Source organism: Merops nubicus, unplaced genomic scaffold (genome assembly GCF_000691845.1).
Source record: "Merops nubicus isolate BGI_N331 unplaced genomic scaffold, ASM69184v1 scaffold39890, whole genome shotgun sequence".
In the NCBI taxonomy this organism is placed as follows: domain Eukaryota; kingdom Metazoa; phylum Chordata; class Aves; order Coraciiformes; family Meropidae; genus Merops; species Merops nubicus.
In genome coordinates, this window is record NW_008584633.1 from 1 (window position 1) to 16,517 (window position 16,517).

Consider the following 16,517-nt stretch of genomic DNA (forward strand, 5'->3'; position numbering starts at 1 on the left):
ACCTGTCTAGGCCATGAGCCACCAGCTATGTGCTGGGAAATGGACACTCTTTATAAAGCTCTGATTTTCTCTGCTTTGCCCAGTGTAAAATTCAACTAATTGACTAATACTGTTAATATTAACACTGGAGATTTGTATCCAACAAAGTCTGTCAGAGGAAATGTATAAGCACTAGCAGATTATTCTCTGTACTCTAAACAGGAGGGATAGATTTTTAGGTGTAATATTGGGTAGCATAACAAAAACTCAAAAAAACCATATTTTTTTTGTGGCACACCTGAAATATCACATTAGAAAATGGAAATTTTCCTACAAAACTCTTCCTTGAATTTAGATTTTGCAATCAAAGATTTAAAATACAGCATAAAAGAACTTTAGAATTTTGGAAAATCAATGTGACAAGATATCCTGTACAGTATTGCACTCTGTCTGCAATCGTAAGACTTGCAGCCTGGTGGGTAGGGCTTACTCTGTGGATATACAGGTATTTGCATATAGTTTTCACCATGCAAATAAAACCCATAAGTAAATTAATAGATTCAAAATAACATTGAATATTTAAAGATAAAAACTACAAAAATAATTATGTCAGGGGTATGAATACAAACCCACCATTTTTTGTCTAGGGTTTTATGTATATACATGCCTTTTATGCGTATATGTGTATGTGAATACTTAAACAACAAGGAATGTGAAAAGGCTAAGAAGATTAGAAAATCAAAAGATTTGAGTTGTTTCCCAAAATCTTAACTCACCCCCAAGTATACAAAGTCTGGCAAGTCTGCTCTTCAATCTCTTTTTCACTGAATGAATTTGTAGGACCAGAGAGGAGTGTTGATGTCACTGATGTCACCAAGCAGAAAGACTGTAAGATGAAGCTCAAGGAATTTGTGGATTACTACTACAGTACAAACAGAAAAAGGGTCCTCAATGTGACCAGCCTGGAGTTCTCAGACACGAGGTAAGAGTCCAGCCTGCTGCACCCTGTGGTGTCCGGGGTACGTGGCAGGTTTATCTGGGGGAGTTTGAACAGCTTCCGCCTTCTCTGGTGGTTAGCTCTTTAGGAAGTGCTTTTAAACCTTAAGATGGAGGCTTTTTCTTGCTCTGACTCTCCACTACGTCATCCACGTACAGGCAGGTCAGGCAAAACACGGAAATGGGAGGGCTATTTGCTGGGTGAGGAGAACAGTGCACCGGGGACTAAACAGGCCAGCGTTTGTCGTGGTAGTTCATGGCTGCAATGGCATCAATGTTCCTGTGCAATCAGCACTCACATACGCAAACAGAACATTTCGGTACCTTTCAGGTTTATTTTGACTCAGGTAGTACAGGTGTAGTTAATTCAGTGCAACTGTATGCTAGAACATCATGCTCCAGGAGCGAATTCTCTGCCTTGTCCTGGTAGCGAATGATAATGTAGAGTGTTCCTAGTATGAGCTTAGGTGCTTAGATGCAACTTGATAAATGCTGGTGAGACCAAAGGAAGGAGGACAGAGGTGACCACAGAGCTGTTTTCACACTGTGTGTGGGAGAACATGGACATAAGGCATCTTATTTTATAATAGTCTCTGTTCTTTTTCTGGTGAAATGGGAATCCTCATGGGTGTAAGGCAACAACAGCCATTCTTCCAGCTTACGGTGATCTTGAAACATGATGATCACCTCAGAGTATTCTTAAAATGCATTGTACAGCAGTGATCATCCTACTTGTATAGGTTTGGCTGCATCAAATATTGCTTAGTGAAATCTTCCATTTAAAGTAGCAGAGAATGAGTAAATAGATGAGACGTGTCTTCATGGTTTAGTGGTCTGGGTAGTGTAGGGTTGATGGATGGACTTGGTGGTCTTAGAGGTCTTTTCCAACTTTAATGATTGTATGATTCTATGCTTCTATGTCATGGTGTGGCCTTGAGTAAGTGTGAAATTCTTGTAGTTTTGTAATCCTATACTATGTGTTACTGGTGTAGTGTCAGTGCTTTTGAAAGGTGACCTGTAATCTGTGTGACAGCAGTTCAGAGCTCAAGTGATGCTGGCTTCTCCGTGGGAAGTTGGGGGTGTGATGATACAGATCATCCCTGAACTTGAGGCTGAGGTGCTTCAGTGATGCAGTGAGCCAGAGGTCAGGGTGCTGACTGCGGGAAGATCACCAGTTCCCGGTTCCAGGAAGCCTACTGCTCTCCTCATGGTTTATATATAGAGAGTAATTAGCTGACGTAAATACCCCAGAGTTCGTGTTATTGCTTTGTGTGTAGTCATCACCTGAGCTGTGCTTTTATTCCAGAAGTGGGCAGGTGCACCTAGAATGTATTGAACTTTGTGCAACTGTGGAGGTCATTGTTACAGTTCTTGTGGTCCCTCTGGGTAGCTGGAACTTCTAGAAGGGAACCATCAGAGAAGGAAAAGATTCCTTTATATACAAACGCTACACAGGTGATGTGTGTCAACATAAAGAATGGTGGTTTTGGGGGAGCATTCCATTTTAGTGAGAAGCAGCCCTAAAAGAGAAGGTTGATGAATAATTGCAAACTCATTTTTTTAAAAGACATTACTGTTAGCCCTGTAGTTAGTGTTTTAGTCGTGCACTCCCATTTCTGCAGAAAGCATCTCTAGTAATTACAGGCTTCAAAGATTACCAGTATCTTCAGCTGAGATTTTTTTAGCTTTCTACCATAATCCCAAAATAACAGGAGGTCTTTTGTTCCAAGGGACTGCTGGAGCTGTCACTCATATGTTGCTAATTTAGACATTAACTAGCAAATATTTTATTTCTTAACATAGACAGTGACACTTTAATTGAATACACTGCTCCATCTTTCCCTGCCGTTTTAAATGAAGCTGTTGTTATCAGTGTTTGACAGTGAGCATAAATGACACATGGGAGCATTTAATTTTAGTTTGAAGTGCAGATACTCTCACTGACATGATATTTTAGAGCGTACAACAGTGACCCTTCACCCCTGAAAATATTAGTCCAAGTTTTAGACTACTGAAATATAAAATTTAGCATGTTCTGGAATGAAATGCTTTTAATTCCTGCTTAACATGCCACTACATCATCTTAGCTGTGACGTAAACTATATATTATATATTTAATATAAACAATATATTTAAACAATATATAAATACTGTACATAAATATATACAATATGAATGTATACTCAACAGATAAATATATTCAATAGTACAAATTATATAAATAAATAATATATTTTAAATATGTTCACATTATCAACCCAAATTAGAATTTTTCCTTCTTCAAAGCTATTAATGTAATTTAGTCAGTCTAAATAGAAAGATCACTGTGATTTTTAACATCAGATCAAGACTTATTTAGTCTGTAAGTATTAATGTTACTGCTACTAAGATTTTTAATGTTAAGCTTAACTTGCAAATTTGTAAGATTTACCAGACCATTTATGTAAGAGTGCATATACTTCACTTTCTCTTCTGAAAGGGACTGGAAAAGTGTTTGTAATTCCAGTGCTACTGATAACTGAGCCTAAATAGCACGAGGCAGGGACCGGAAAAATACAGTGTATACAAGTTATAAATGCTGCTCCTGAAAGAAGGTAAAGGAACGTTGCTAAGTCATACCTAAAAAGCATTAAATCTCTGTCTATAAACAGTTCTGACAAATTCTCTGAATGAAGAGCAGTTCCACTGACAGGTAAGGAGCTGCTTCAGATCGCTGTGCAAGTATTAGAGTCACACTCTGCTCTTTGTTGTATCAGGGTCCTTGTGTTCTTTTAAAAAGATGCATGTTTGTTTTTAATTCTGTCTCTAAAGGATGTCCAGTTTTGTAGAGCCCCCGGATATAGTTAAGAAGTTGTCCTGGGTGGAAAACTATTGGCCTGATGATGCTCTTCTGGCTAAACCAAAAGTTACCAAGTACTGCCTGATCTGTGTGAAGGATAGCTACACAGATTTCCACATAGATTCGGGAGGAGCTTCCGCGTGGTACCATGTGCTGAAGGTGAGGGATCTTGTTTTTTACAAGTGTGTCTAGTAACAAACAAAATTTTATGTGCAAAGACCTTCCTAAAATTATCTCAAAATGCAGGTCTCAGGTTTTCTTCTCCATGGTCCTGTTGTATCTGTAATATGCAGAGCCTGACCTCCTCCAAGTGGCTGTGCTCTCAACAGCACCGGCCTCTCCGGAGTGAAAATACCACTTGGGCTGTGGAATTTGTCTCTGTATTTTCACTGTATTGGGATTTTAATATCTGATTAGTGCCTTCTGCACAGAGGTCACGGAGGGCCTGAAAGGTACCACATCCTGCTTTTGCAGGGTGATGGAATCTGGTGCTGTCAATGGTTTGTACCATCAGTCTCACAAATCTGAGCAAATGTGGTCAGCTAGTGATGTAATTATTTCAACCACTCCATACAAAGCTGACTAGTAAATTTTATTAAAGCAGTGTTAAAATAGGTAATGTTGCATATATATTTAGGTAAATATTTGTGTTTGCATGTGTCAAATATTTGTGTCTGCCTGTGTCTGTGCTAGTGCAGCATTGTTTGGTTTGTCTGCTTCTTGCTAACTTTATGTTTTCTAATTCAGGGAGAAAAGATATTTTATCTCATCAAACCAACCTCTGCAAATATTTCTCTGTATGAACGCTGGCAATCAGCAGCAAACCACAGTGAGATGTTTTTTGCAGACCAAGTAGATAAATGTTACAAATGCACAGTTAAACAAGGACAGACACTCTTCATTCCATCAGGTGAGCAGGATGTTGCAGGTGAGGTTCTCTGCTCATTTTAGAGCTGCTGAAATAGGATGTCCAAAAATGCTAGAGGGATGTGATTTGATGACTTTCTCTGGCAAAGTATGAAGTCTGATTCTCAGTAGAAGTATAATTTCATGTGCTTACAAAAAAAAAAAAAAAACAAAAAACCAAACACAACAACCAACCAAACTCTTACTGCTTTCTATCAATATTTTAGCAACCTTTTACAAATAAAGCTAGCAGGTAGAGACTCTTGGTCTAGCTCGGTTGCAGTAACTCATGAGTTCTATCTCTGCATCCAACCATGACATCAGTGTGTATTTCTAACAGTATTTTAGAAAGTATTACTTTCTGACCATGGCTCTCCACAAAATCCTTTTCATGGTCAATGATATCCAGTGACACTAAGGAACTATAGGTACCTGCACAAGAATGAGTGTGCACTTATGGTTTCACATGAGGCTCAAGACCTGGGTGTCACAGATTTTTATGGATTGCTTGATCGACTCAGGCTTTCATTGCAGGATATGGATGGTGGATTTAGTTTTTCTCAGTTACTGGGAGAATCTTCCTAAGGATAGGAAGCTGTTCAGAAGATACCACAGAGTTTTAAGTGACAGCAGTTCTACTCCTACCACTGTCCCTCATCTTCCTCTCACCATGAGCAATTATTTCCTCAATTGCATCCCTTTTCCCAGCACTCCTTGCTACCTGCTGAAACCGTAGTCTCTTCAGGACAGGAATTTTCTCTCCCTCTATGTGCCTTTAAATGGTGCACTGCCCACGCACTCCATAATCTGATTTGAGGCTTCCAGGCCATGTGAGTAAGTAACAGCACAGCTACTTGAGTTTTGGAGGCAGCATCCAGTAGTGCCATTTTCCAAGTATGAATATATTCTTGCACAGAATGTTTACACACCTAAATTTTTCTTTGACTGTAAAAAGTGTAAAGTAGGTATTTCTCTCATAACCATATGTGGAGCAGATGGTAGAATAAACACTGAGCCATTTATAGAGATTCAGTAATTTGAGTAGATTTTTTTGTATGACAATAGATGTTTAGGAGCCTGTTCCTGACACTACAATAGAGTCGGTGTCAGGAGCTGTCACAAATTTTTATGTTTGACGTGAAAGTAGCTACCATTATGTAGCTGCTGTTGCTTTTCACAGAAACAAGAAGGTTGTGGGAGAAGTATGTCCCCTTTCACTGTCTGCCACCGTTGAAGGCAGCCCTGGGACTGGGAGTCAGAGGTGTGTGGCACCTTCCTGGGCTGGGAAAACAAACAAGGGGCCAGATGCAGCTTTGTTCAAAGCGCATGTGCTTCAAGGAGCTGTGTACCTAGGAAGCAAGTTGCTAAGTGAAGTACAAACATCATGTTGTGAATAGAGTCTTTGGTATTGTCGTTCCAGTTTTTATCCTCAGGACTCTTCTTTTCTCTTTTAGGTTGGATTTATGCAACTCTAACACCTGTAGACTGCCTGGCCTTCGCAGGACATTTTCTACATAGTCTAAGTGTTGAAATGCAGATGAGGTAATCTGTCTTTAGAATCTGAAGTTAGGTAGAGGCTCAATTTTTAATAAATTTGCCATCCTTTTTCCCATTAATTAGCCTCCATTTGCAGTAACGTTGGTGTAGCTCAGTTGGGCAATTTTGGAAAGTCTACCCATGTTTGTCCTCTTTGACTGTGTTCTGCCATGCCAATTTACTCCAAGCTGTCTTTACACGTATGGCACAGTGCACAGAAGGACATGTGAGGTTTGGTGTGGCCAAGTCCTGAAGTGGGAGTTAAAAACTGTCAGGAGTTTTACCCTAGAACCTGGCATTTGCCTTCTGGATAAGCCCCTGCATGCTGAGCTGGGCCCTTTGCCCAGTGGACGGCAACACAAGTAGTGCTTTACTGATGCTAGACAAATAACGCAATAAATCTATTTAACATCCGTATCGCACAGTTTCTTACTAGTGTTATTTTTATGTTTTGCTTTGGTCTGATGCCAGAATATGTGGTAGCAACACAAAGAAAGGAAGCACTGCAGAATGAAACTTGGGCAAGCGCTTGTCACTGCACAATGTGCTTGTGACCTGCTGTGCTTTAAGTTCATGTGGGTTTGTATTGCAGGGCGTATGAAGTAGAGAGACGATTGAAAATTGTCAGTCTGACCCAGTTTCCAAACTTTGAAACTGCATGTTGGTATATGGGAAAGCATCTACTAGAGACATTCAAAGGTAAAACTCACTTTTTTTTTTGACTGCCTTAATTACTTAGTTTTGGGGGCCTGTAAATAGTTACTCTAAATTTCTGCTGGTGTGCCACGTAGGACGAGTGGCCCAGTTAAGTCTTGTTAATATTTGAAAATTAGTTCTAACGTACCACCAGAACCTGCTGGTCTGGTCCAGCTCTCCCCTTAATATCCTGCTCTAGGAAGGACCTTAACTGCCCCTCTTACCTATGCCTGAGGGAAGGTTTCATCTTCTTTAAACAATTTATTTAAGTAGCCTGAGAGGCAAATAATGTTGTAACTCTTTTTTTTAGTTTTAGTTGCCTGTCAAGTCCAGATTCATTCCCTGGTTTAACCTAATGAACTCTGTCAGCCTGAGGCACAGAGCAGCACTTCCTTCTCCCCTCGTTCTGCTGATCCTGGTTGAAGTATGTTGGCAGGCTGCTAACACATGGGGTCACAGCAACATCAGATGCGTGGCCAGCAGGAGCACTGAGAATTAGAGCCAAGATCTCAGTGAAATTCAAAATCTTCCAAATCTAATTCCTTCAGAATTGATTCAAACATCCATGTGTGTATGTTCTTCGCAGATTTGGGTTCGCTTTGGTCTTTGCCTGTATTTCTCTTGCTAAGGAACGCATCTAGAAACACCCACCAGATCCTTTTATAACAAGAAAAATGTGTCTAATTAATAAAGCCAGGTGAGGGGTCCCTCTGAGTGTCACCTGGAAGGGGCCCCCTTGTGACCAACTCTCAACAAACACTGTGACAAGGGGAAAAGTTCAGGCAAGCTTGTACTCATGCAGAAGTGCAAAGCTTTGCCCAATATAACCTTTGTTTCCACATATTGGTACTTGCTTTCTCATTCGTAATAAAAGAACCACTGACAGTACCTTTTTTTTCCCACAGCCTAGGATGTATGAACATGGAAGCTAGCTTGAGTATGGGACCAAGAAAGGAATGGGGAGGATTGCCAGTGTAGACATAACTTGCAGGAGCACAGTGTAGGAAGGCTGAGTTGGATTTATGACACAGTAAATATACTTCTTATTACCGTTGAGTTATAATAGGCATTCATTTGTGGTGGCTAGCTTTCAAGGAGTTGACTTTCACAGTTAAACTTTTTCAAATTAAAGACTGTGTAAAACAACTTCAGCTATCGGTGTTTGAATGGCATTGTGGTTTTCCTCTGCTTAGGTTTGCATAAAGCTGGGCAACAACCTCCTGCCCATTTACTCCAAGGAGCAAAAATTCTCAACGGTGCTTTCAGGTCATGGACTAAAAAACAGGTAGGAGAAGAAGCCTGTTTTAATTTTCTGTGTTTGTCAGGTTTGTCAGTCACTGGAACAAAGAGCAAATGCTTAGAACAAATAATATCTCCATAGCAAGCCAGCTAATTCTAAAATCCTGAAGAGAAGGGACTGGAGAACTGTGGAAGGAGGGCAATAGCTGGGATTTGATAGTGCCACCTGAGGAGTCAGCAGAGAAAAAGGTACCACCAGACTTTTAAAAAGTCAGTTCTGCACATGGCCAAAAAGATAACTGAATTAGTGTTCTCTGACTCTGAGCATTTTCCTGTGCCAAATCAATTAAGCAGAGGTTGTGTATGCGAGCGAGGCTTATAACAATGCCTGTGTTTTGTGTGCACAAGGTGCCCAGTTCCTGCAAATCAACGCATTAATTGATGCAGGAAACATACTGGTGAGAGAGAAGGCTTAGAGAGATTTGCAGCCCGAATTTCCTGCTACAATCATTTCAGAAGTGTTATCCTTGTGTGTGTTGCTCCTAAAGTTTTGGGTGCAGGAGACAGACCATTTAATCACAAAATGTCAACAGGGCAACTAGCAGCTTTAGGATTTTCAGACATTTTAAGAAGGGATGAGCGGCTGAGTGCACAATGTTGCACACACAGGTAGGCCAGTTAGGTGGCTGTCCCAGATTTAAATGTCATCAGGAACTTGGCTGCTCCCTGCTGCAAAAAGGCAGTGCTTGAACCGGAATTCAGAATTGCTTCTAGTTTCCTGGAGAAGGACTGGCTGATGTGGAAGCTATCTTCTTCATATCACCCTGTTTATTTTTCCACTTGCCATGCAGATGAGAAGTAGAGGGTCAAAAGAAGTCAGACTGTACTGACATTTAGATAAAGTGGAACTTTGAATATTCTAGCATGACATGTGAATGCACATGTTGTTAGTTCTGCCAGGGAGCAAGCAAACCACTCTGCTGACAAGGTACATACCTATGGCTCTCATTGAAGATCTCTCCTTGTAGATGCAGAACAGGAATTTCTAACAGAATCTCACATAAGTCGGTGATCAAACGGAGGTTACACTTGTGAAAATGCCATAATATCTGAAAACTACTATTAACTTTGTTGTTCTCTGAGGACAACTATTTACAATAACATCCAAAAGGAGGGAAAAGTGTATTTTTTTCCTTATTTGGACTACTGATGCAGTCAGTATTGATTTCAGCACACACGAAAAATGTGCTGAAATTTGTCACTTAGTGAGATTTTAAAAGTATTTTTTAAAAAAACACTCACAGGAACAACCGTTTGGCTTTCTTGTGTTTTAGGCTTTAGCAGAGCATGAAGATGAACTACCAGAAAACTTCAAACCAGCACAACTTATCAAGGACCTTGCCAAAGAAATAAGATTAAGTGAGGTTTGTACTCTTTTATATTAACACTGCTGTGGGTCTTTTAATAATCTAGGCTATAAAATGGGTGAACTGAAATAAAAGTATCATTTTTCCCACTCTCTTCAGTAAAAGAATTCATGTGAGGTTTTGCAGCAGGGGGACTGCTCAGGATTCTTTTCTGTGGGTGACTCGCCACGTGTTCTAGGCTTCTGTTTGCTTTTTCCATGGCTTTATGCTGTGTCTGCCTGTCCTACATCCTGTCTCCTCCACCTTCTTCTGGCTGTACTGGCCACACTCCCCTCTCTATTCTTTTTTTCTGTTTCGCTTTAGCTACTCCCTACCCAAAAACATGATAGAACTCAAAGGACATTGTTGCCATCCCCGTGATCATGCTCCTTATGTACTGTCTCCTTTTCCTTATGTTCATTGGTCTTGTTTATGACATTGTCTGGGCTTGGGACTATTATTCTGCACATTGTCCCATTAGGAAGCCTTGCTCTTGGCTGGCTTCTAGGCAGAGTTACTACAGCAAATGCAATAATAATTATAACACCACCACCACACACCCCCTGAAACAACCCCCCCCCAAAAAAAAACTAAAAAGGATGTTGCATGGAAGTATCATCCATTAAGGCTGGTTTCATGTCCCACTCAGTGGAGGTGTGTGACACTGTAAGGTAACAACAGCTATTTCATTTTTTTTAAGAAGAGCCTAACTTACATTCTACTCCCTTTCTAACTATATCCAAAGATCTCAAACTTGAAATCTGTCTTGTCCTCTTATCCTCTTTGATGTGGTATGTAAGTTTTCTGATTGTCAGAATGGCAGGTTATGCTGAAAATAATGTGTTTTCAATTAGTCAGACAGAGTTAATTTTAATTGAGCAGCTATTTTACTGCTTATTTTTCCTGAAGGCCTAAAACATAATTCTACTACATTTATCACATCTGAATTAAATGGAAATTTAATTCTGGGTGGAGATGGGTGAGTCTGAATGTCTTCTCATTTTGTGCTGAACTACAGAATGCATCAAAAGCCAGCAAAGTGGACATGGGTGCCAACACAAATGCTGAGGAGATTTGTCCTGTGGAGAAGGAAGAGGCACCATCACCTGTCCAAGTGACGCCGCCACCCCCACCTGTAGAAAAGCTCCCTAAAAAAAAGACTCCCAAAACTGTGAAGACCCCCAAACAACTCAAGCCATCCAAACCCCCTAAACCTCCCAAGCCACCCAAACCCCCTAAGCCTCCCAAAACACCAAAAGTTAAGGGAGAAGGAAAAAAGAAAGGAAAGAAGGCAAAAGAGAGTCCACCACCAGCCATCCCAAATCTCGACTTGCTGGAGGCACACACGAAGGAGGCTTTGACAAAGATTGAGACACCAAAGAAGGGGAAGGTGGGTCATATTTTAACCTCTCCCCATTCTCTTGCCATAACAGGGATAAAATTGCTCTTTAGGTCTCATGAAAAAAAAAAATTATTTAAGCAACACAGGGTGAAACCCTGTCTCCACTGAAGCAAATGGAAGTTTTGTAACTGCTGGCTTATCACCCCATATGTTACCTGACTGTTTGATTTGATTTGACTATTTACTTGGTTCTTCATTTGATATGGAGCCTCGAAGAAACCTATTGATTCAAGCTGAGCCTGGCAAACTACTGCCAGTTGTCCATCCAAACTGAGGCGAGATGCAAATTAAGACATTTTTTATGGCTTTCTCACCCCCATCTCCCCCTTGAACTATTATGTTCTTATTTCAGTTGTTATTAGCACTTGTGCATTTCCACAATCAGTGGTCAAAGATGAAGGAACTAATTTTTAAAGCATCGTATTTGCATGAGATTTTGCTCTAAAATGAATGAATGGAGATAAAACAATAGTTGGCTTCCATTTTTGCCCATGTATGACAAGTTTCATTTTGATGTCCTTTAATTGGATGTGAATTTTGCTGCTGACTTCAGTAGGGGCCTGGATTTCACTGAGGCACTGGCGGAGTAATATGTTGTACACTGTTTGTTAAGAAATATCCACAAGTCTTTTCTAAAATGCTTGTGAATTTCCGAGTAGTGTGTATGCAGTTTGCAAAACCTGTCCATGGAGCAGCAGGCAGAGAGATTAAAACTTTTTACAGTAAGTTGGTGTACCAAGGAGAAATGCATCTAGTCTTCCACATCCTGGGAAGCAGCACTATCTGATTGACTCTCATATTTGGGTTCAAAAAGAATGGATTAGAAGAGCAGTTTTCACAAATATATCATGTTATATTCCAGCTAAAAAAATGTGTTTCTGTAACATGCCAGCACTCCATCCTCATTAAGAGTACATGCTGACTTTTTCCTCAGGCTGCAAAGAATGTTTTAAGTGTTCCCAATAAGGAAACTGCTAGTAAGCAGAATGAGGTGGAGAAATTTGAAGTTCGTGAGCAAAATAAAAGCAAAACAGAAGCCAAATGGAAATATAAGGTAATGTCTCCTGTTAAATTCTGCCACTGATTCTGCCACACAGGGATAAGTCAAGGGTGGAGAAATGTTCATAGGTTTACATAAGCAAAGAGTATGAGGCACCAATTTTCAGTTCCCAGAGAAAAAAAAATTGAGCAGAAAATAATCAAGTAATCACTGATAAAGGGGAAGGGTGCGGATTCTTCAGAAGCAGGTGCTGAATTGTCCATCTTCATCCTTGGTGAAGCCAGTGTGAACTCTGTTAATTGTGAGATTTTTCAGTGCTGATCTCTTCTGTGATTCTTCCTTTAACACAGCCGTACTACTTTAAGTCTAGAGTAGTTTCAGAGGAAGCAAGAACTAACGATGGCAATAAAAGTAGAGTTAATGAAATGTGAATTATGCCACATGAATTATAAGCTTGCTTTCCTGGAGGGCTAATATAGGGTGAATAAAATTTATTCATAGAGGAATACATTTTTTCTCCAAGTGCCATTTAAAACAAGGTGACACTAGGCTTTCTCATGCCGTCTGAATTTTGGCTACTTTTTGAGCTTCTAATGACAAAGGTGCAAACAACTTTCCCAAAAAAACCCCCTAGTATCTACATGCTTTTTCATGTGGAGAAACTGCTAAGGATTATGAATCATTAACATCAGACATCTAAATTTTTTGTGTTAAAAAATGTCACAGTAATGTACCAAATAATTCCACAGCCAGTACAGCTTAGGAAAATATTGTGGTGATGCTTAAAAAATAATCAAAGGCTTCCACTGCATGGAATGACTTTGATGTGAAATTATGAAATTCATAATTCAAGCTCTTCTGAAGGTGTGAAAGAAGCAAGTGGAGGATTAAAATTCAGTTGTATTTGCAAGGTCACAGGCACTGCACTAGGCTCTGTCCTTACCCACACAGGCACCTGTGCTTGGATTCACAAAATATGTTTAGTATTTTGCCTCAGTCTGTACCAGTTTAAGAGAGCAGTATTTAAATTTGGCATTATGTTTGTGGTGGGCACTTCTAAAACTGCTGTTGAAGTGCTTCTTGAGTGAGGACAAGTTCCTGAACTAAAAGCCATGTTAGTCTACAGAAGAGTATAATCCTCTATTACTACACTTGGGGGAACAGCTTCTTCCTTGCACATAGAGCAGTGGATTCTCTGAGGTTTCCTAGGAGCCTGAAATACCAACAACTCATTTAACTGATTTTTTCTTTTTGCTTTGGGTCTTTTGCCTTTCAGAACAGTAAACCTGACTCACTTCTAAAAATGGAAGAGGAACACAAATCAGAAAAGACTCCTTTACCAGGAAATAAGGACAACAAATTTACATTCTCCTTTTCTAATAAGAAGTTGCTTGGGTAAGGAGAAAACATGACAATACACATCAACTGAAAAAAAAATTGAGAAGTCATTATTTATGTTTTTTCAAGAAGGTGAAAATCTGCCTTTCTGGTCAATGTAGAAAATATACTTATTCAAAAAGTTCTCTGCTCTAGAACTTGATTTCACCAATATCCCAGCTTAATTTGCCATAACAGTGAATATCTACCTTTTGAGGCTGGTAATTTGCTTTAGATTATGTCCTCAGTATTCAGGCAGCATCTCATGTTTTGGCACTTCAGGTTCATACTATCTGAGTTATTTTAAGTGGTTTTTGGACAGATCCTATTCAAGGTACATTTTTAAGAAACTGTTAAAATGAAATCTGCATACCAAAATTCCATGCTGCGTGTACACTATGTATATCACTGTATATTTTGGGACAGCTTTAAATAATACGGTGTGTACTTGAAGCCAGTCAAGGCTACTCTAGTTGGCATCATATTTTGAGATGGAAAACATGCCTCATGGAGACCAGCTGAGGGAACTGGGCTTCTTTTTAGTGAAATATTGGGAGGAAGGTTGGACTTGATGATCCTAGAGGTCCTTTCCAACCATAGTGATTCTATGATTCTATGTAAATTGTAGGGCTGGAAATCAGCTTGTAAAATTATTTGAATTGCCATGGCACCTCTGAAAGTTTTCAAGGTGACTGAGATTTCTGCATAAAGATCCTCTCTGTCCATTAGCAAAACGTTTTATAGTCAGTGTTGTTACTGATTTGTAATTTATTTTTTTTTTTCAGTTCAAAGGGAGTCAAAACCCAGCTGAATACCAGCGTGTTTGGGTCACTGCAGAATTTTAAAGAAGACAAAGCAAAACCTGTACGAGATGAGTATGAATATGTGTCAGATGATGGTGAGCTAAAAATTGATGAGTTTCCAATCAGAAGGAAGAAAAACACTACAAAAAGAGAACTGCCCTGTAAGAATATTTCCTATTTTATCTGTATCTGCACAATGAAGTCTTAGGTGTTGATTGTCCAAAACAAGTGTTTAAAATGCGTGTGATTTGTACTAAAGAAAACATGTCTTAGCTGTTGGTCAAACACAAGTGGATTTGGAATGCTGTTTTTTGAACAGGAAAGAAGCATGACTTTGTTTTTCTCTCCTTTTTTTTTTTTTTTTTTTTTTTTTTTTTTTTTTTTTTTTTTTTCAATAAAAAAAAACATCTTTTTTTTTTTTTTTTTTTTTTTTTTTTTAATTCAGTTTTGTCAGATAAAAAAGACATTCTGCAGCACACTCCTGTTAAGAAGCCAAAGGTGGAGTCAGTATCTTACAAGGTATGGTTATTATTGTACCTGTCCTGAGCAAGCACCCGCTGTGTGTGGGTCTCTGACAGTACGTGGGGCAGTAGCAAACCCTTCTTGCAGGCTGTGATCACGTCCTCTGCTTCACTCTGTAGTCACAGCCTGCCCAGAACAGGTCACATTCAGACGTGGCCAGGAGTAAGCACAGTTTGGTACTGTGGCTTGGACTGCTTGTAATGTGATCAGGCCTGGTGGGAAGCATGCGTGGGGACAGTTGTACGACACCAGCAGAACAGGAGCAAGCTGTAAGAAGGAACGGGAAGGCTCAGAAGGACTTTACCTGGCTTGATGTTACCTTGCTGACAGGCACGGGGTCTGTCTCAAACCGTGCTGCCAACCTCTGTCTGTCCTGTTCCCATGTGTTTTGAACCCTTGTTCGATTTCCATGTTCATGTTTGGCAGATGAAACTCAGAATAATGCTGACACAAATAAACACATGCCATGATGTGATGTTTCATGTTACTAGAAGCCCTTAATTCCTATTTTATAGCAATTAAAGGGTTTGTTTGCTGTCACTTAGCAGAGTCTCCCTCTGCCCATTATGTGCTTACATCTAGAATGCCCATGATCAGTGTGATACTTGAGCATGTCACTGACACTGCCACTTGGGGCAGTGTCAGTGTGCATGTTGGTAGCTTACCTCAGGAACCAACTGAGCAGCACAGGCCTAAGTTCACTCTGTGCTGAAGCTCAATGCTGGAAATGAAATGACTTTCAATGATGTTAGAATTAAATGTGGTTAATACAAATCCATATTTTAATAGCTGAGTAAGTCAGAAAAAGCAAACTAGCTTGCTAACATAGAACTGTAGGTGACTGAAATGTTTGGCCCTAAGTAAGGAATCCTTTTCATCCTGGTTTGGCTCAGGGATATTCAAGAGCAAGTGCAGACAACCTTGCCTGAGTCAGTGGTTCATGTGTGGAGACTGGGCCACAGAGAACAGGGGTGTACCCCTCTGCAGAAGATTAAGGAGAGAGGCCAGTTGCCAGAAACAACAGGGATTGGCAGTCTAAGCAATGAGGACTGGGACTCCAGAGGCCTGAAAGCAGAGCAGCAGTGGGGAAGAAAGTTGTTCTGTTATACTCTAGACTACAGTGCATAGAGATACCAGCCCCAGAAAGACTGTTAGATGCAAGTAGCTTCCTCCAGTGGTCTCAGGTGCCACTATTTATAGTGTCTATCCCATTCCTCTGTTAGATCTTCCTGTTCTCTTGCAACAGGGCTGGCAGACGTGGGTCTGTCCCTGCATCTGAATTGTCTGAATCTTGCAGAATCTGTGCCCTGATGCATGTCGGGGCTGCCACACATTTGCTGCTTTTGTTACATGGATCATGATCTCAAGAACAGGAGCAAGGGTTGGGAAGGAAAACAGCACCTAGGAACACCAGTGGCACAGTGGTTTGATCCCATATGCAGGGTCAGATCTCAAAGCTGGTTCTCCAGGATTGGAAAGGGAAAGAAAAACCTAACGTGCCTAGAGGCAGTGAGAAACCATTTTTACTGTGGAACTGGTTTTGTTTAGGTTTTCTTTTTTTAATTTTTTTTTTTTAATGAAAGCAAATCACAAATGTCAGCCTTGTATCTCTGGAGGAGCAACAGGCTGCAGAAACTGTTGTGCTGTTCATGGTGACTAACTTAGTGAGTTTCTGCTTTCTTGAGCCTTTTCCTTGCTTTTGCAGAGCGATGATTCATCAGATGAAGATTTGCTTCACATTGACACAGAGGCAAAGCCAGGGCGCAATTCCAAAGTAAAGAAAGAGAGTGGAAGTTAAGGAAGAAATCTTAAAATT

At 40.1% G+C, this 16,517-nt stretch overlaps 1 protein-coding gene across 1 annotated transcript; it reads left to right on the plus strand.

Annotated features, from left to right (window-relative positions):
- Nucleotides 1-762: 762 nt before the first annotated feature.
- Nucleotides 763-16,499, plus strand: PHF2 (PHD finger protein 2; the record flags this gene model as incomplete). Its single annotated transcript, XM_008944735.1, has 13 exons — nt 763-961; nt 3,787-3,973; nt 4,562-4,724; nt 6,175-6,262; nt 6,849-6,955; nt 8,146-8,237; nt 9,526-9,615; nt 10,616-10,987; nt 11,934-12,053; nt 13,276-13,394; nt 14,162-14,340; nt 14,625-14,698; nt 16,407-16,499. Coding segments are annotated over 13 exons (1,883 nt in total), but the record flags the coding sequence as incomplete, so codon positions are not given.
- Between the last annotated feature and the right edge of the window lie 18 nt (nt 16,500-16,517).